This window comes from Pseudophryne corroboree, chromosome 3 (assembly GCF_028390025.1).
Source record: "Pseudophryne corroboree isolate aPseCor3 chromosome 3, aPseCor3.hap2, whole genome shotgun sequence".
NCBI classification, from domain to species: Eukaryota; Metazoa; Chordata; class Amphibia; order Anura; family Myobatrachidae; genus Pseudophryne; species Pseudophryne corroboree.
Genome location: NC_086446.1, coordinates 374,434,563 through 374,454,613, shown reverse-complemented (window position 1 = coordinate 374,454,613; position 20,051 = coordinate 374,434,563). Strand labels below are relative to the sequence as shown.

Sequence of the window (20,051 nt, the reverse complement as noted above, 5' to 3'; positions counted from 1 at the left end):
CAGTTTTGTGGCATGATAGAATCAGTGTGTGCTTATTACTTCTTCTGAAGTACTCCCTTTCCTGTCCATTCCCAAATAAAGCCTTTCAGCAGCCACACCACTGTCAATGTTGGCAGTGCATTTCAGTTGTGTAATAGACACACAATGGTGCAAGTAGAAAAAAATTTCTTATTGGTACTGTGTGCGCACATGCCAAAAAATGGGTGTGGACAAATGCCCCATGGGGCGTCGCCAATGAAAAGGGGTGCGTGATACACATATGGGGGCCAGATACACATATGACCCCAATAGTGTCAGATATACATATGACCGCAATAGTGTCAGACACACCTATGACCCCAATAGTGTCAGACACACCTATGACCCCAATAGTGTCAGATACACCTATGACCCCAATAGTGTCAGATACACCTATGACCCCAATAGTGTCAGATACACCTATGACCCCAATAGTGTCAGATACACCTATGACCCCAATAGTGTCAGATACACATATGACCCCAATAGTGTCAGATACACATATGACCCCACAGTGCCAGATATACAGAACATTGCACCACTGTGGCAGATATACATTGGGCCACTGTGCCAGATATATAGATACCCCCCCCCCCCGCGCTCACCGCTGCCTCTGTTGCTGCTATGTGAGGGGAAGAGAGCGCAGCACCTCGCCTGGCCCTCAATGCTCCAGAAGTCCGGTGAGGTCTCCGTCGGTGGGTATCTCAAATGAGGCACCGGTTCATTAGCCAATAAGAGCTTGCGGACCGGCAGCCAATCAGGAGCCGTGGCTGCTGGTCCACAAGCTCTGATTGGCTAGCAAACCGGTGCCTTATTGAGATTAACCCTGCCGCTGGAGAGTGAGATGGTGAGACCCGGCATCACAGTGAATGGAGGGACAGGAGAGGCGCTGCGCTCTCCTCCCCTGACACAGAAGTCAGCGGGATGCAATATGGTGGACGATACGGCGTACCGGCTGGGAATTTCTTACCGGTACGCCGTAGCACCATACTTGCAGCGCTGAAGACACATTAACAACATTAGTGAGAGGAGGTTGAGGTAAATAAGGGCTTGAGTTAACGTAGGCACAGAACGGAGGAAATTGTGGGTGCTTTGTAAGATTCGCCAACACTCATGTGAGAAGACCTTCCCCTGCTAACGGTATGATCTATCTCCACACAGGAACAGCTACTCTATGTACTGTGCAGAGCTGATGACCAACATGAAGGATGTCCCCAGCACTGAACGCATGGTACTCTGCAGCCAGCAGTGGAAATTGCTCTCTCAGAAGGAGAAAGAAGCTTATCATAAGAAGTGCGAGCAGGTAAATAATAGCCTCATTTTATCACAGCCTTGAAAAGCAGTTTAAGCTTTTCCACTTCTTTTCATTTGGCAGTGATCTAATTTAACATCACATTAACCCTATGTTAGACCCAGCAATTCCAGGAAGGGGTTGGATAGAAAGAAGCCAACCTGTCTATCTAAATATTAATGGACGACAAGAAAAAATGAGCTGTAATGGTGGTGTATTCTCTTCTGTAATTGCGGTGTTTGCATGCAGAAACAGCTGTTAATTGGATGGACCCCTATGAGACTGTACCCAGTAGCTGGATTTGCTCTGAAGTCAAATTGTGATCCTTTAAATGACCACTTTGCATTTCAGGGTTAAAATGTAAGATGTGCAACCTAGTGTAGAGATAAGAGTGGGGGTGCAGCCTATTCCAGCTGTAAAATTCCAGGCAAAGATAGTGTTGGTGAAGTTGTGAGGATCGCATTCAAGAGCATGCAATGTGCGCTCTCCTTTGTACCTCTTGTTATATAACATGATTTGCTCAGCTACCTCCAAATGTTCTACCTAATCTTATAACAGTCTTCAGCAGTACTATATGGATGTCTGGCCCCTGTAACAGTGTAACGTCAAATACACTTCTGTATGAAACAAAGGTCATGCATCCAACTTGTTTTTTTTTTTATCTTTGCAGAAAAAGAAAGAGTATGAAGTGGAGTTAATACGTTTCCTTGAGGTGAGTCTCGTTTATGGTAACAATGCATGTAGGCAAACTATTTGTACTATGCAGGAGGGAGAGACACCGGCTTAAGTTTTACTTTCTCCTTTTTTTTACTTTTTCTAGAGTCTTCCAGAAGAGGAGCAGCAGAGGGTTCTTGCAGAAGAAAAGATGGTAGGCATGAACAAGAAAGCATTGTCCACTCAAGCATCAAAGTTAGCAGCACAGGAAGCTGCCAAGGTGACTGGTTATTAGTCTCTTGTCACCAGCATGTGCTCAGTGGTTTAAAGCATCATTTATTTTACAAAGCGCTTTGTACATTTTCTTCATTTGTGTTTTTTTGTCATTCTTTAATGCTATACTATTTTATTTTCACATCTGCATAGCCAAAGAGTAAATCTGCACAACAAAACAAGAAAAAAGCTGCAGATGAGAGAGGTAAGCTGCCTGAGACCCCCAAAACAGCAGAAGAAATCTGGCAGCAGAGTGTGATTGGGGACTACCTTGCACGGTTTAAGGTAAGCGGGAAATTAACTTGTTTTGAACTGTAAGGTGTTCTGTTGCCTATAGGCCTCTGTAAAGGAGTACATAAATGGTGTTGTTGGTTGGTTGTTTTTTTCTCTTTACATTTTTGTTGTGTATCCAACAATTTAATCTTAGAATGACCGAGCTAAAGCCCTGAAGTGTATGGAAACCACTTGGATGAACATGGAAAAGAAGGAAAAGATCATGTGGATTAAAAAAGCAGCTGAAGACCAGAAGCGATATGAGGTACAAAGCATTGCACCCTGTGACGCTTTCATTAGTTAGGCATGTATAATGTGTATGTGTCTGTCAGATTTTCTGTACCGTATTAGATACCTTGAGGATGGGACCAAAGTCTGAACAGGAAATGCATTTGTTTCATATACACTTTATACACGTAGCCTGAAGGTCATTTTATACAATCATTTTGTGCATGAAACAAAGTTGTGTACATTGAACTATCAGAAAATAGGATTTTAATTACCCACCGGTAAATCCTTTTCTCGTAGTCCGTAGAGGATACTGGGGTCTATTTAGTACCATGGGGTATAGACTGGTCCACTAGGAGCCATGGGCACTTTAATAATTTGATAGTGTGGGCTGGCTCCTCCCTCTATGCCCCTCCAACCAGACTCGGTCTAGGAAACTGTGCCTGAGGAGACGGACATACTTTGAGAGAAGGATAGATAAGAATAGTGGTGAGATTCCGAACCAGCACACACAACAAGAGAAAAGCCATGCTAACCAAACTTGAAACAGGAACCGCAACGGCTGAACCAACAATACTTAACCAAGTAACAGTGCACGAAGAACGAAGCACTGGGTGGGCACCCACTATCCTCTACGGACTACGAGAAAAGGATTTACCGGTAGGTAATTAAAATCCTATTTTCTCTTACGTTCTAGAGGATACTGGGGTCCACTTAGTACCATGGGGATGTACCAAAGCTCCCTAACCGGGTGGGAGAGTGCTGAGGTTCCTGCAGAACTGATTGACCAAACTGAAGGTCCTCAAAGGCCAAAGTATCGAACTTGTAGAACTTAGCAAACATGTTCGAACCAGATCAAGTAGCTGCTTGGCAGAGCTGTAAAGCCGAGATACCCCGGGCAGCCGCCCAGGAAGAACCCACCGACCTAATAGAGTGGGCCTGTACAGATATTGGACATGGCAAACCTGCCGTGGAATAAGCATGCTGGATAGTAAGCCTGATCCAGCGTGCAATGGGCTGCTTTGACGCAGGGTACCCAATTGTATTGGGATCATAAAGAACAAACAGCGAGTCCGATTTTCTGTGACGAGCTGTTCGCTTGACATGCACCTTCAAAGCCCTCACAACATCCAAAGACTTTGAAGTAGGAGAGGTGTGGGTGACAACCGGAGCCACAATAGGTTGGTTGATGTGAAATGCGGACACCACTTTAGGAAGAAATTGCTGACGAGTTCTGAGTTCAGCTCTGTCCTTATAGAAAATTAAATAGGGATTTTTGTGAGACAAAGCCCCCAGCTCCAACACACGTCTTGCTGAAGCCAAGGCCAACAGTGTGCCGGTCTTCCACGTAAGATTTCTCTTTCATCCATCTGGGGGACGCTGCGCCATTACTTGTGGGTTAGAGGTGTGTGGTTGTGGAGTTTGGCACAGAACTATTAAAACCTGACTCCTCCCCCCTCTAACCCCTCCCATCTCCTTCCTGCCTAGCCAGCACCCCAGTTTTAGTTTTGTGCCTGTGGAGTACAGACACAGTTTTTATTTCTCCTAATTTTTCTTTATTTTTTCTTTATTTTTCTTTATTTTTCTATACCTAGTCCCTGTTTACAGGTGACAGGTATAAATGGAACAAGGATGCTGTCAGAAAGGGCCACCATACCTTGGTCACTGGGGCCTTTTGATTCACACGACAGATCAAAGAGGTACTGGACAGCCACAATCTGTCACTGGCAGTATTGGGCTGTCCCTAACGGTTTTTATTATTTATTATTTATTAATATTTATTTATTTTACTAATTTTAGTATTATTTTTACTTTATCTCCCTTCCCCACATCCCCCCCCCCCCCCCCCCCCCCCCCACCCCCGGCGCAAGCCCGCCAGCGGGAGCTGTGCCGGAGACCTGTACCCATACAGCCGCAGTACTGTCTGAAGGGCTGTGGGGACGGGACGGGGATCCCGGAGAAGCCGCCGCAACAGTCGCTATACTTAGCAACGCGCGGCGGCCCGAACTTCCGGTTGGTCGCGAGAGGAGAGCAGGGACGGCTTCCCGCTCTGTTCTGCCCGCGCGCACGTCATGATACCATCTACAGTGACAGGGGGACGCTGTGCTCGCTACCTGAACAGAACAACTTGGGGTGGCGGCACGCGAGAGCCGCAGACTTTCGGCTGCAGCGCGCCTACTGAAGCTGACAGGCGCTTCATTGTTCAAGAAGGGACGGACTCCCGCCCTCCACTACCACGCGCGCACTCTCGTCCAGGTATGCAGGGCTCCGGCCGCCATCTTCTCCAGAGGCAGTACGGGGGACACTGTGCAGCGCTCACAACAAAGGCTGATCACCTAACAGCAAGTATATTTTGGGACACAGTATAAATTCACTGTAGATTTACATTGTGTCATGCTATACTTTTAGGGGAGGTAATTTTTGCAATATATAATATGCATTGAACACAGTATGATTCATAGTATATTACAATATACAACAATATGTCAAAGTATTGGAAAAGAGAATAAATGAATTAATTACTTATGAAATCTACAAAGGGTAAGACCGCCTCGGTGGTTTATTTTTTCCTGCTCACTATGGGGATCATAGCTAGCAAAGGGAAGCCCGGACGCAGGTACTCTGTGTTTCATGCTCTGGGGCATCTGTGGCGGACCAGCAGGAAAGTTCCGCGGATCAGTCTATGCCTCTATGGCTACAGTGGAAGCTCTATGGGCTCGAAATATGGGCTCAGTCTCTAAACAAATTTGTTAACTCTGCCGGCAGTTCTTCTGCTACAAAACGGCCGCAGCCGTTGCCCGCTATAACTTTTCCGGAGGAGTAGTTGGAAACATTCCCACTGGAGGATGGGGAAGTAGACCCAGAGTGGGATAATAGGATGAGGAGTTTTTCTACTAGCTCAGGTGTTAGATTCTGATATAAGCCATCCGTCAAACTCTTAATATTCAGAGTTCGGAGGTGGCGGGTTCTTCCTCTGCCTTTTTCAAAACACAAAAAAAAAAAAAAAAAAAAAAAAAAAAGACAAGTTACTGTCTTTCCCCCTTATTCACACTTTGCGGATATTTGAAAGAGCCCTGACTTAAGTCGGATTCTCCTGTCCCAGCCCCAAAATAAATTTTAATTTATATAAGGGGGATACAAGATGTTGAGAAACAGACCCAAAAGGTAGACGCTCCTATTCACATTTAACAAAAGCTACGGTTATTCTTTTTGTACATGGGCAGTGCTGCTGGTGTGATGCTTGGCATTGCTGCCTTAGGGCGCTGAGGTCGTGGGTTCAATTCCCACCATGGCCCAAACTGTGAGGTTTGTACGTTTTAGTTGAAAGATCCTACAGATAGGAAGATTGAAACAATGATTAAATCTATGTTATCTTTATCAGGAATTTTCTACTCCCAATTCTAGCTAGCACTTGGGTCTTCATGGCCGCGGATGACTGGCTGGCACAGGTTGTATCTTGAATGCAGTCCCACGATCCATCGGAAGTCATTCAATTAGAAAAATGAGACCTTGTTAGAGTCTACTGCGCTACAATCCTGTATTTCTGCCTTGACCATGACAGCAAGACGGTCTCTTTGATTTCGGGTTTGGGAATGCCGTTTCTGACTCGGAACAGAGCTTGACGGCGATACCCTTTGAAGGTGAGTTCTTTTTGGGTCGGAATTACAGAAGAGACTACAGGGGGCAAGAGCCCTTTTCTTCCATTTGCTCCTCAGAGACCGAAGACCACGAGGTTTCGGTCCTTTCGTACACAGGACAGAGGTAGTTTCCATCCCTTTCGTTCTTTCTCCAGGTTCCCACGAAGAGAGGCATTCAGAGGTAGAGGAACACAGGCGGCTCTTAGACCAGCCAGTAAACCTGCCGACATACCTACTGCATGACGGTTAACGATCTCTGGAGGGATCAATGACGATTCGGGCTCGGTTACGGCAGTTCAAGGAAGTGTGGCTCCTGTCAAAACCAGATCTGTGGGTGACGGAGGTCATATCCAGAGATTATATGTTACATCTCGAGGAACCAATCCCATATCGTGTGTTCGTCACTCCTCTCCAAAAACGCTCCCTCCAGACGTTGAGCTCTTCTTTATGCAACAGCCACTCTCTTACTAAATGGAGTGATTCTTCTAGTTCCCTCTCAGTAGAGAGGTCGGGATTTTACTCAGGTCTTTTTCTTGTGGACAAACCGTTTCGGCCAAAAGGGTTTGAATCCATATCTCTCAACCCAAAAGTTCAGAATGGAATCCATCCATTCGATTATCGCTACATAAAACCAGGGGAATATTTGGCTTCAGTGGACGTAGAGGACGTCTACCTGCATGTTCCTATTTGGACAGGTCGTCAATCTTGTCTGAGATACGCAGTCGGTCCTTGCCATTTTCAGTTTCTCTTCCCTTTGGTCTATCCACGGCTCCTCAGGTATTCACAGGGTGTCAGCATTACTCCGTTTTTAGATGATCTTTTCATCAGGACTGTCAGAGTGAATCCTTCACCAGAACTTGCGTCTCACGATAGAGACTCTATAGTCATTCAGATGGATAATAACTTTTCCACAGTCATCTTTACTTCCTTCCCAGAAAATGATATTTCTGGGATTCTTATTCGACGCTACCAACCAGAAAGCGTTTCTTCCTCACGGACAGGACCTCATCTCGAATTACAGCTAATCCGCTTGTCTGTAAAGACTCGTCGGTCGCTTCGCTGGTGGCTTCACAGCCCAATTTGACCAAAAAGGGTACCGTTCACGATTTGCTCTTGAGGGATGGTCACCACAGACGCAAGCCTCAGAGGTTGAGGGGCGGTGTTTCAGACTCCTTACTTTCAGACGTTCTGAAACAGTCGAGTCTAAGTTACAGATCAACATCTTGGAGTTGAGGGCAGTCCGGTAGGCATCCTTCGGATTCAAACCATGGTAAAGGGTAATCCAGTACGGGTTCAACCCGACGACGCCACGGCAGTTACTTAAATAAAGGAACTCAAAACTGGACCGCCAGGAAGGCAGTCGCTCAGATTCTCACTTAGGCAAAACATTGGGTTCAGATTATACCCGTGATTCACATTCCAGGAGTCGAGACCTGGGAAGCGGTTTTCTTAAGCCGTCACACGGTGCATAAGGGAGAGAGGGGGCTTCACCAGGAGGTGTTTCTGACTCTAGTAGCCCGGTGGGGGATGCCCGATGTAGATCTAACGGCGTCTTGTCTCAACAATAAACCTCCTCTCTAAGGGTCGCGTACTCAGGACCCTTAAGCAATTCTAATCAATGAACTGACGGCGCTGTGGCACTTTCAACTGGGATATGTGTTTCCACCATTTCCACCGATTCCACGTCGGCTTCAACGCGTTCAGAGAGAAGGTCTTCCAATCATTCTGGTGGACCCAGATTGGCCACGATGACAGTGGTACACTCTTCTGCACAATAGGGTCGTCGAGGAACCATCCCGACCCTCTCTGCTCTAGATCTTATGATTCAAGGACCATGTCACCACACAGGTTTGGTCGGCTGACTTTGACGGCTTGGTTCTTGAATCCAATATTTTAAGGGGAAAAAGGTTTTTTCTCGTCCTGTTGAGTAAAGATAACCGGTGGCTTCTGGAATTTACATTGCTTGGTGTGAAAAGCGTGGTTTAACACCGGATGTGTTTAGAGTTTCCTCGTCTGTTATCCTGCATTCAGGAGGATCTCAATGAGGATCTCAGACTTCTTCACTAATGGGGTCAAGTTTCTACTTGGTCGACTCTTCTTCATAGGAGACTGGCTATCACTCCAGAAGTTCAGACGTTCCTTCAGGGAGTTCTTCGGATTCAGTCAACTTTTTTTTTGTTCCTCCCTGGGACTTTAACTTAGTCCTTACGGTTTTTTTTAGAAACCTCCATTTCAACCTTTGGAATCTGTACAATTGCGGTATATAACGTTCAATGTCTTCCGATTGACAATTTCCTCCAAAAGATGAGCATCTAAATTGGCAGCTCTTTCTTGCAGACCACCCTTGTTGGATTTTCATGATGATCGGGTGGTTCTGCGAACAAAACCTTCCTTCCTCCGAAGGTTGTGTCAGCGTTTCATCTAAATTAGGACATTGTCCTTCCAGCGTTTACTCCTCCTCCTTCCGGGGAGGATTCCCATTGGCTCTCTTAGATGTGCTTAGGGCCTTACGGATTTATTTATCTCGTACGAATTCTATCCGTCGTACGAATGCATTGTTGGTTTTTAATGGCTGCGTCCAAATGAGATTGGCCGGATTCCAAGTACACAGTGACTCGTTGGGTAACTACGACCATCACAGAGTCTTCTAATGTTTCAGTTCCTGACTCGATTCAAGCTCCTTCGACTCCAGCTATTGGAGCTTCTTGAGATGTTCGCGGGGCTGCGTCTATTGAGCAGTCGTGTAGGGCGGCGACCTGGTCGTCTGTGCATACGTTTTAAAAAGGTTTTACCGTTCTCACACTTTCGGTTTGGAGACTGCCCCTGTTGGGCGTCAAATTTGGCGGACGGCTATGCCGTCTATGTCTCCCTCCTCTCATTTGCTTGCTTTGGGAAATCCCACAAGTAATGGCGCAGCGTCCCCCAGATGGATGAAAGAGAAATAGGGATTTTTGTTTACTTACCGTAAAATCTCTTTCTCTGATTCCATCTGGGGGACGCTGCGATCCCTCCCATATGTTGTCTGGTTTAACCAGTTAATTGTTTTCGGTCTATCTCCTTTGGCTTGGCTAAACGTTAACTGAGGTGCTGGCTAGGCAGGAAGGAGATGGGAGGGGTTAGAGGGGGGAGGAGTCAGGTTTTAATAGTTCTGTGCCAAACTCCACAACCACACACCTCTAACCCACAAGTAATGGCGCAGCGTCCCCCAGATGGAATCAGAGAAAGAGATTTTACGGTAAGTAAACAAAAATCCCTATATTTTACGTCCACCTCCTGTAACTGTTCAAACCAGTCCGATTGGAGGAACTGCAGCATCAAATTGGGATCCCAAGGTGCTGTGGGAGGCACAAAGGGAGGTTGGATGTGCAGAACACCTTTCAAGAACATCTAGACCTCAGGGAGAGAAGCCAATTGTTTCTGGAAAAAAATGGGCAAGGCCGAAATCTGGACTTTTATGGAGCCCAGACGCAGGCCCACATCAACACCAGACTGCAGAAAAAGCAGGAAACGTCCCAGATGAAAATTCCACCGCAAAATAATTTCTGCTCTCCCATCAAGAGACGTATTTCATCCAAATACCATGGTAATGCTTAGATGTTACCCCCTTCCTGGCTTGGATCAGAGTCAGGATAACCTTGTTAGGGATACCTCTCGTGGCTAGAATCAGCCGTTCAACATCCATGCCGACAAACGTAGCCGCGGTAAGTTCTGAATGACGAATGGGCCCTGTTGCAGAAGATCCTCGCGAAGAGGTAGAGGCCATGGTCCTTCGATCAGCATTTCGAGAAGATCCGCGTACCAGGCCCTACTTGGCCAGTCTGGAGCAATCAGTATTGCTTGAACCTTTTCCCTTTTTATTCGCTTAAGAATTCCTGGGATCCGAGGAAGTGGAGGAAACATGTACACCATCTGATAGACCCATGGAGTCGTCAGAGCGTCTACAGCCACTGCCTGTGGGTCTCTCGACCTGGAACAATACCGCCTGAGCTTCTTGCTGAGATGAGAGGCCATCATGTCGATCTGTGGATATCCCTATCGACGTGTCAAGCACCTGAACACTTCCAGGTGAAGGCCCCACTCTCCCGCGTGCAGGTCGTGTCTGCTGAGAAGTCTGCTTCCCAGTTGTCTACTCCCGGAATGAAGACCGCTGACAATGCCACAGCGTTTCTTTCTGCCCAGAGGAGAATTCTTGACACCTCTGACATTGCTGCTCTGCTTTTCGTTCGGCCCTGTCTGTTTACATACGTTACTGCCGTCACATTGTTCGACTGGACCTGAATGGCCCGATCTTGAGGAAGATGTGAGGCCTGCAGGAGGGCGTTGTATATGGCCCTGAGTTCCAGAATGTTGATTGGAAGGATGACTTCCTGACTTGACCATCTTCCTTGAAACTGCACGCCCTGCGTGACTGCTCCCCAACCCCTGAGGCTTGCGTCTGTGGTTAACAGAATCCAGTTCTGATTTCCGAACCTCCGACCCTTGACGAGGTGAGAAGTCTGTAGCCACCACAGAAGGGAGATTCTGGCTTTTGGTGACAGACCGATCCTCTGGTGCATGTGAAGATGCGATTCGGACCATTTGTCCAACAGATCGAGCTGGAAGGGTCTTGCATGAAACCTTCCGTATTGAAGTGCCTCGTAACAGGTCATCCAGTATCATTCCCAGGAATGGGAGCCTCCATGTTGGCTCTAAGTGAGATTTTGGAAGGTTCAGAATCCACCTGCGATCCTGGAGGAGTTTGGTTGAGAGACCAATGCTGTCCAGCAACCTTTCCCTGGACGCTGCTTTTATCTGGATATCGTCCAGGTATAGATTTGTTCACTCCCTGTTTGCGGAGTGGAAACATCATCTCTGCCATCACCTTGGTGAACACCCTCTGTGCCGTGGAGAGACCAAATGGCAGGGCCTGGAACTGATAGTGGCAGTCCTGTAGTGCAAACCGTAAATAAGCCTGATGAGGCAGCCAGATCGGAATGTGAAGGTACGCATCCTTGATATCCAGAGACACTAGGAATTCCCTTTCCTCCAGACCTGAGATCACCGATCTCAGAGACTCCCATCTTGAATATGAACACTCGTAAGTACGGGTTAAATGACTTGAGGTTCAAAATTGGTCTTACCGAACCGTTCGGTTTCAGTATTACAAACAAGTTGGAATGATACCCCTTGTTTTGCAGATGAGGTGGAACTGGAACAATGACTTCAGTCTGTACCAGTTTTTGGATGGCCTGCTGTAAAGTTATACCTGCCTCTTGTGAAGCTGGTAAGCCTGATTTGAAGAATCTGTGAGGTGGGAGCTCTTGGAACTCCAGCTTGAAGCCCTGGGAAATAAGATCTATGACCCAGGGAACCTGGTACGAACTGGAGATCTGACTGAAGAATTGTAATCGGGCTCACACCTGACAGCCTTCCAGGCATTGCGGTCCACCGTCATGCTGAAGGCTTTGAGGAAGCAGATCCTGAGTTCATTTCCTGAGCACTAGCAGTTGCTGGTCTGCTTGGTTTAACTCTTGCGCCGCTGGAGGACTTGGAAGCACCTCTGGATTTGCCCTTGAACTTAGCCGTCCGAAAGTACTGCAGCTTAGAAGCTGAATAAGTCTTCTTGGTTGGGGGGGCTGCGGAAGGAAGATACGTAGACTTACCCGCAGTAGCTGTGGAGATCCATTTGTTTAGTTCATCTCCAAATAAGGCCTCTCCTGAACGGTAGGCCTTCCACGCCCTTCCTGGAGTCCAGGTCAGCAGTCCACTGGCGTAGCCACAAGCCCCTGCGTGCCGACACTGCCATAGCGGTGGTGCGTGCATTAAGCAAGCCTATTTCTTTTATGGTTTTCACCATAAAGTTCACAGAGTCCTGTATATGCTGCAGGAGTAAAACAACATCCCCGGTTCAGCCCCGCTATTCTGTGAACCCTGAGTACCCAGTAGTGAGCCCCCTGGTGAAGAGGAACACTCCGCTGTACAAGAAACACACTCTTTGCCTGACATAATGTAAATGCGACAGCACACTAACACAGGAAAAGGTTAAGCACAAGTAACCCACAAAGAGCCCTTCAGGGAGACAGAGTTGTTTGGAGCCAGCCCCTACCGCGCCCTTACCGCTAATGACAAGCATGGCCAGGTCGTAGACTAAGTACTCTGATAGGGGACTTAGTACACTAATAGTCGCTCTCCCCCTGCTATGACCCCCTGGTACCGCTGAGGTAATGTGGAGTCACACCGGAGGAGCTGCGCGTCCCTGTCAGTTAGCGTCTGTGTCCACTGCAGAAGGAAAATGGCACTGGTGAGCTGCTGGATCCTCTCATAGTGAAGCCCCGCCCCTTCAATGGCGCGCAGTCTTCCCGCTTTTAAAAAAAAAAACTGGCTGAGGTAATTTTGTGTTTAAAAATGGAGCAGAACCATTTTAAGGCTGTGTTTGACAATTTGGATACTGTGTACAGTGTACTGAGACGCAGTTGTGTAATGTGTCTGGATACGCATTCCGTCCCATTTAGAAGCTGTGCTTCTCCATACCCTCATGCCGCCCTAATGTCCGGCGCCCCGCTAACCGGGACACCGGCTCAGTACGCCCCACTCATCATTCTTCTGAGTCTGTTAGGGGTGGCAGCGTGCTGCGGGAATGTACGCTCGCCGTGGTGGGGCTTGCGAATAGTTCCCTCAGGAGCTCAGTGTACTGTCAGCGGGGAAGGGGACCATTAACCCTTCAAGAGGGTTGTTGTTGTTTTTTGGCAAGTTCTTATTAACACTGTATGGTCCTTTTTCAGAGAGAGCTTAGTGACATGAGGTCTCCTCCAGCCACAGTAGCCCCTGGGAAGAAACTCAAGTTCCAGGGGGAACCTAAGAAAGCACCAATGTAAGTGTAAATCACATGCGTATATTTTATGCTGTGTTCTTATTATACCATCTATTTCCTATCCATGATTTGTTATATATAAAAACATCAGATGCTTACACGCATAGGAATCCACTATTTTGAGGGATTTAGCAGACTTCAGATATTATGTAGAACTTTTTTTAAGGAAGCATTTTCCTGGAATTTTTTTTTTTTTACCCTATTTCCCTCACTTCATAAGTGTTTTCATACTTGCTTACACAACTTGTAGGACAATAGTCTTCGTTGAATAGAACCCCCACTTTTCTACCCTGTAACCATGCCGTATTTTCAGACTTTCTTGAGAATTTGTAAGTATAGGATGGAGACCGCTATTATGCAAGAGGACAAAATTAATAAGCTTAAAAGACTGCAGCTTGTCCATTCCACAGAAACCAATGACACTGAGGCACTTCATTATTGAAATTTATGTGGTTCCCTGAGTGTTTTTTCACTAGATTCCAACTCCATGTTAAGTCTGTCCTGATTTTTCATCTAGGAATGGTTACCAGAAGTTCTCACAGGAACTCCTGTCAAATGGAGAACTGAATCATCTACCCCTGAAGGAGCGCATGGTGGAAATTGGAAGTCGCTGGCAACGGATTTCCCCCAGTCAGAAAGAGTATTACAAGAAGTTAGCAGAAGATCAACAGAAAATCTACCGTGTGCAACTTGAGTCATGGATGAAGGTGTGATATTACACTATTGGCTCCATCTTGGGTTTTGTTTCTTCAGAAATAAGATATTACAAAAGCAATATATTTTATTTACACTCTCTACAGAGATATAATGGGAAAGCTTATGGTGATCTTAAAATTACCTATCACCACCTGAGACGGACATTTTATGGACTCCCTCGGCTACTCATGAGCATATGGCCTTTCCATACATTATAAACCCATTCTTAAATAATATTGGTCATTCATTTCCTTTTTGGTGAAGGCTTCATGTAGCCTTTATGCATTGGTCACAGTAATGCTAACCTGTTTTTGTCTTTGGATGAAATTATCAATAGACAGACCAGAGCACATTCCTTCACGTATGCATGTATGTATATTTGTATGTTTGCATGCACTTTTATGTTTGGTAGATGCTCTGTTCAGAAGTTGTTTCTTGGGAAATTCAAGATAGTGTTCTAATCTCTTCATGGAGGTGAGACCTGACCTTCTCATTCTTCATCCACGTTCAAATCATTGGACTCATTTACAAAGCAGTGCAAAAGGGCCTTGGTTTTGGACAGATTCCTGTATACGGACTGCTATAGGGTGGCTGCCACAAAATGGAAGAGGGGCTCAGTGTGTGTTAAGATGGAAACAAGTCCAGAGGGCACTGTGCAAAAATGTAAACCTCACCCTGGCATCCAACCTTATTTCTACTTTAGACCTGCCTCTACTTTTAAAATCTAAGCACCACTTATTTCCCACATAAATATTTTTAGATCTTAAATGAACCAGAAAGGGAGGGTGGGGGGAGTACTCAGTGGGCAGCATAACTGACCTGTATGGGTGAGTTATGATATCCCGGCATTGACCACCTGTATTCCATTCTTCAGGATGCCAATTAGATCCCATTTGTATTACATGTTGCTATTTTGTACTTTTGAATCCATGGGCACGATTCAATTCCGTGACAGTTGAAAAGCAACGGGAATTAGCTCCCAACACTATGCAATACAGCGCTGTATGACACTCAACGACGGGATTCCTTCCCCAGGAGTGCAAGCAGAAATCGGACAAAGGTGCCAGCGCAATGCTGATTTCTGCTCTTAGCGCTGCGGAAACAGAGTTGCAACGGACATCTAAATCTGAAAATGCCCGTTCTCCCAACAAAACACAGTTTAGTCCGGCAGAACGGGCATTCTCCGACTTACCACTGCGCTGCATTGGATAGCACCGGTAGATAATTCCCGGCACTATTCAGCTGTCACTGAATTTAGTTGTACCCCATATCTGCATTGAGCAAAGTTTGTCTAGGACCACGTTTTTCCCTCATTGCACATCCTGGAAGTGCAAAATGTGTCCCACTAAGTATAGGGCAAGGTCTAATATCTGACAGTTCTGAGCTGCTGCAGTCAAAGTACTTTTGCATACTGTGAAATGGCTCAGCGCAGAAAGGAACACCCCTGAAAATGTGCCCTCTCCTCTTTTATGACCTCACACAGCTAAGTGTATAGGCAAGTGCCGGTTAAACAGAAGTAATATATGTTCCTTGTGTATGTTGATATTTTTTTTTTGCCTTCTAAACAATGTTTCACTCCCTTCTGCTGAATATGACAAACTCTGCCTAACTCTCCTCATCATCACATGCAAATGTCTTCTCTTCTGTATATGCTGGCCTCTTGCTTCACAGACTTCAAGGCATCTGTGCAAATCAAACTACTGTTTTGTTAAAATTACCTCCACTGAGGATGCACTGAAATGTCATCTTCCATTTTCTTTCTAGAGTTTGTCCTCTCAGGACCGTGCAGCTTACAGAGAGCAGACAACAAGTGTAAGTTTTCTTATGTGGAGGGAGCAGGATCAGCTGTGTTGGGAGAGCATAGTTGAAATTCATTAGTGACCTCTTCTAACCTGTTTTTTCTTTGATTTGACAGAAACGCAAGAGTACAACAAAACTCAAAGGACCCAGCCCTAAAGCTAAACCAGTTGTGCAGTCCAAGTCTGTGAGTGTACCCCATTGTATTATGTGTTTTATATGTTGCCAGTGTTGATGGAGTTTTAAGACTCACACAGGGGTAAAATGGAACCTGTGGATGTAACCAGTGGTCATTTTTTTTAAAATATAATGTCACTATTACACTAGTGTGTACTCTTGGCGGTATTCTAGAAAGTAGGTGTGGGATTACTACATATTATTTATAGAATTAGGAGGGTATTTATCAAAGCTGGGAGAGAGATAAAATTGTGAGCGATAAAGTACCAGCTATAATCCGCTTCTGCTTTACAATTTACAGGCTGCGTTTGAAAAATGAAAGATATGAGCTGATTGGTTGGTACTTTATCTCTCACAATTTTATCTCTCCAATCTTTGATGAATACCCCCCTAAGGATTATATATTGTCGCACATTTACATCCCACATTCTGCTTCATCCACGTTTAGAAACTTACAGTTATCAGACTTGTGAAACTTGCAGTTTTGTGGTGCTTGGATGTATAGGTCTTTTTTTCTTTGTGGTCTAGATTTTAGTATTCGGAGGCCCTACTGTATAATTTATCATGTTGTAGTTCCCATAAGTAGGGTCCATGTAGCCATCTGGTATGAAGCTATACATAGCATTGCTATTTGTGAGACATTTGTTTTAGCTATAATTAAGCCATTTTTCATTCAGGACGATGATGACGATGACGACGATGATGATGATGACGACGATGATGACGATGATGATGATGATGATGATGAAGAAGATGAAGATAAAGAAGACTCTTCTGATGATGGGGACTCCTCGGAATCTAGCAGTGAGGAAGACAGTGAAGATGCAGAGGAGGTGAGCCATCTGCACTAGTTTTGAGATTGGGGTAGCAGCAGTGCAGTAAATGACAAACCTGTTTCTCTTATTGATTTTTCTATTTCTCTCTTGCAGAATGAAGATGAGGAGGAAGAAGATGAAGATAACGAATCAGGCTCAAGTTCCTCCTCCTCGTCGTCCTCCTCGGCAGAGTCCTCAGACTCTGACTCAAACTGAGAAGAAACTACCCGTTGTAATGAGTGGAACAACAAACTGGGACTAACTTGTTTTGAGGGCACCTATCGCCTATACACTCGAGGCGTACATTTTGTGTGCTGAACTAATATTCAGGAGACTGCAGCTTATCAATACAATAGGAAACCATGACATCATGAGTAGGTGCAGCCATTTTATGCTCTGGACTAATTCACAGAGTGTCATTAGGTACGTTTGCATTGATGGGCTGCATTCTTCTGAATATTTGTTCAGGCCACTCTGTGTGGACATAAGGGGATACTTTAACCCCTCAGGGAGCTAGTCTCATAGGTAATGTACAAGTTTAAGACTTGCACCATGTAAAATTTTATACAGTTAAGCTGTACAGCGTGTGGCGACACCATGAACCTTGCGTCTCTCACTCTTTTTGGAATCCATTGTGCTTTCCAAATGTATCTTACCAGACTGACACTTTTTTTTTGTGTGTGTCCGCTTTTAGTTCTGTAAATCATCCATACCTGCTTCACCAAGCCCCTAAACCAGCTCTTCCTCTAAACCTAGTCCTAAATCTGCCTATATTACCCCACCACTACCCATTGCCCCAAAGTTGTGCGTTTGGCTTGCATAATGGTTTTATTTTCTCCTCCTTTTTTAGTATTGTGTTTGCCTGAGCCCAGAACCACCACTTACAATTGCCCTACCTGTCTTCGCATTTGTTCTCAAATAACAGGCCTCACCCACTTTTGTCACATGACTGTATTACTAGTTCCATGATGACACATGGATTATTCATTAAAGGCAAAACACACCTTGCTATGAGGAGAACCATGTTCAGAGCACTTTGTTAATTTTGGCAAGTCATGTGTTCCTCCGTCTCATTTTTGTTCTATGTCACCCATTCTACTTCTGTTCTGTCCCCTCTTCTGAACCCTACCTGTTTAGTCTCCTTTCTGGCACTGCTTGTTCTCATTATGTTTGGTAAAGGGGGCAGCATTAAAGTGAGGGACGATAAGATTTCATATTCACACTGCTTTTGTATATATCACTGGTCACAGTATATATTTGTGAGGTAACAAGCAACTGTTCACTGCAAACAGTGGAAGGAGCCATGTTGTGGCATGAGAGCGCATCCTATCAGTCGCTAGTGATACCACTGAGGCATGAGGTACAAAGTGAACATTTGCTCAGCCCACAAAATGGCTGCATCCATTATGCATAGGTGACAGATGCACATTAATTTTTAAGTAGTGTGTGAACACCATGCGAAAATCAGCTGACAGATTCAGGAGTGTGAGTTATGGAGTTGCATTCAAACTGCTCCATTCTCATTAACAATCCCCCCCCCTTTCACCAAAATTATTGGTTATGCGGGAGGGGGAAGGGGGTCATTTGGTTATTTCTTGCTTGTACTTCAATCGTATTTTAGCCAGCCTGTTTTAGTATGTACATCTATTAAAAACAAAAAAAAACCTTTTTTTGTTTTCCGAGAGGGCTGCTCCGTTTTAAAAAAAAAAAAACTGAAAAAAGCCCTATAAGTTACTTTGTATTTTTGTTTCTTAAAATTCTTTCTCTTTTTGGGGGAAATGTAGATTCTTACTGTGAAGTTGAACGCGCGGTGAGTGGCAAAAGACTTTTAGTGCATTTTTAGCACTATGAAAAAATAGGATGTGAGCTGCGTTACAGAAGAGAGAAACCCTTCCTTTTTTCCTATATGGACAATATTTAAAACACACATGCTTTTTTTGTAGGTTAAAATGAAAATTTAAAAAAAAAAAATGTGTTTTGTAACAGATTCATTGGTTTAGTGTAGACAGTTTAAAGAAAAAAAACGTGCGTTCTCATTATTTTTGTTTTGTACAAAGAGGGGAGGGGAAGCGATTTCTGTTCAGTTCTCTGGAAAAAATAAAACTTTAGGGATTACTGTGTTGTGTGCATTTGTTTTTCTACGTTTTATTAGTTTTACTGATCTTCTATACAAGATTTGTGCAATCGGTATTACAAATGGCAGAATGCTTTGGCTTGTGCTAACTGTGGAACTGCAAGTATTACAACAACTGGGAAAACATGAGCTGTCCATTGCCGCTTTATACATACATTTTACTTTTATATTAAAGATCTTGAAATGTTTTGTAATGAAAACATGAATATATTGGTTACAAACTGCCCTTTTCTTTGCACATACTGTATATTGATCCTGATGCAGCATCAATCGATGAAGTGCTAAAATCGCTATTTGGTGGTTCTACCCTTATCATGCGAGCGCTTTGCTGATTAGCGAATCACTCACTTGTTGGGGGACGACGACTCCGGCATGCAGGACGGGCTTGCCGCCGCATGTTAGTGTAAAGGGTTGTAGTTGTGCGATTTACTACAACCCGTGCTAAACCTGGTCCATTTACTGCTACACTTTTTATTAATCGTAAAAAAACACTGGAATGAATACCAAACATGCTCATGCCACATAAAAGACGTATAACAATAAGCACAAAGAAAAATATTATAGAAATATTGTGTTGATAATCCATATTGCATTCTTTGAGGCAGTTCATAAACAAATCCAGACCATCACAGTAGTTTATCTGCTCTTTTAGGTCGCTGTTGCTTGTGATCAAACAGAGTTTCTTTTTCATCCACTAGGGGTCACTGGAGAACTCTTGGGATATGGAAGGTGTGATAGCAGGGATAGGCACATTTAAATATTTAAATGTGTAACCCTCCTTCCCCTCCATACTCCCAAGATGCCTCAGTGTTTTTTGTGCCTCACAGGGATGACACGCTTTGGACTCAGCTCCAGACATTATTCAAATGTTTTGGGTTTTTTTTTTTTTTTTTTTTTTACAAAGAACACAGTTCCTTCCCAGCTTATCAAGAAGCGTGGGTCCGGAACTGTGTGCTCCTGTGGGCAGCATAGGATTGTTGGCGCTTAATGGAGAAGTACCGCCATAGACCTTTATCAGCTTTAGCTGAAGGAGCACGGTCGGAGCTTACAAAGACGCCCCGACACAGCACTCCAGAAATCTGTCAGCTCTGAAGTCATGGTCGGAGCTTACAGAGAAGCCCAGACGAGACCTCCAGACCTTGGGGTCTATTTATAAAGATAGGGAAGTGGCTGACGGTAAGTTTCAAGACAGATCGCATCATATCGA

The 20,051-nt window shown here is 44.9% G+C and overlaps 1 protein-coding gene across 9 annotated transcripts in view; it reads left to right on the top strand.

Moving 5' to 3' along the window:
- LOC135055637 (nucleolar transcription factor 1-B-like) overlaps positions 1-18,826 on the top strand; it is a 54,644-nt gene extending 35,818 nt beyond the window's left edge. For 8 of the 9 annotated variants that reach the window (XM_063959927.1, XM_063959924.1, XM_063959925.1 and 5 more), the window contains exons 10-20: positions 1,180-1,321; positions 1,980-2,021; positions 2,130-2,243; positions 2,390-2,521; positions 2,664-2,774; positions 13,137-13,225; positions 13,743-13,932; positions 15,686-15,733; positions 15,837-15,905; positions 16,573-16,728; positions 16,825-18,826. In XM_063959927.1, coding sequence (XP_063815997.1) covers positions 1,180-1,321; positions 1,980-2,021; positions 2,130-2,243; positions 2,390-2,521; positions 2,664-2,774; positions 13,137-13,225; positions 13,743-13,932; positions 15,686-15,733; positions 15,837-15,905; positions 16,573-16,728; positions 16,825-16,926 — 1,195 coding nt within the window. In that variant the 3' untranslated portion in view covers positions 16,927-18,826. The remainder of the gene's footprint in view (positions 1-1,179; positions 1,322-1,979; positions 2,022-2,129; positions 2,244-2,389; positions 2,522-2,663; positions 2,775-13,136; positions 13,226-13,742; positions 13,933-15,685; positions 15,734-15,836; positions 15,906-16,572; positions 16,729-16,824) is intronic. The other variant, XM_063959931.1, reaches the window with a different exon arrangement.
- The last annotated feature ends 1,225 nt before the right edge of the window (positions 18,827-20,051 follow it).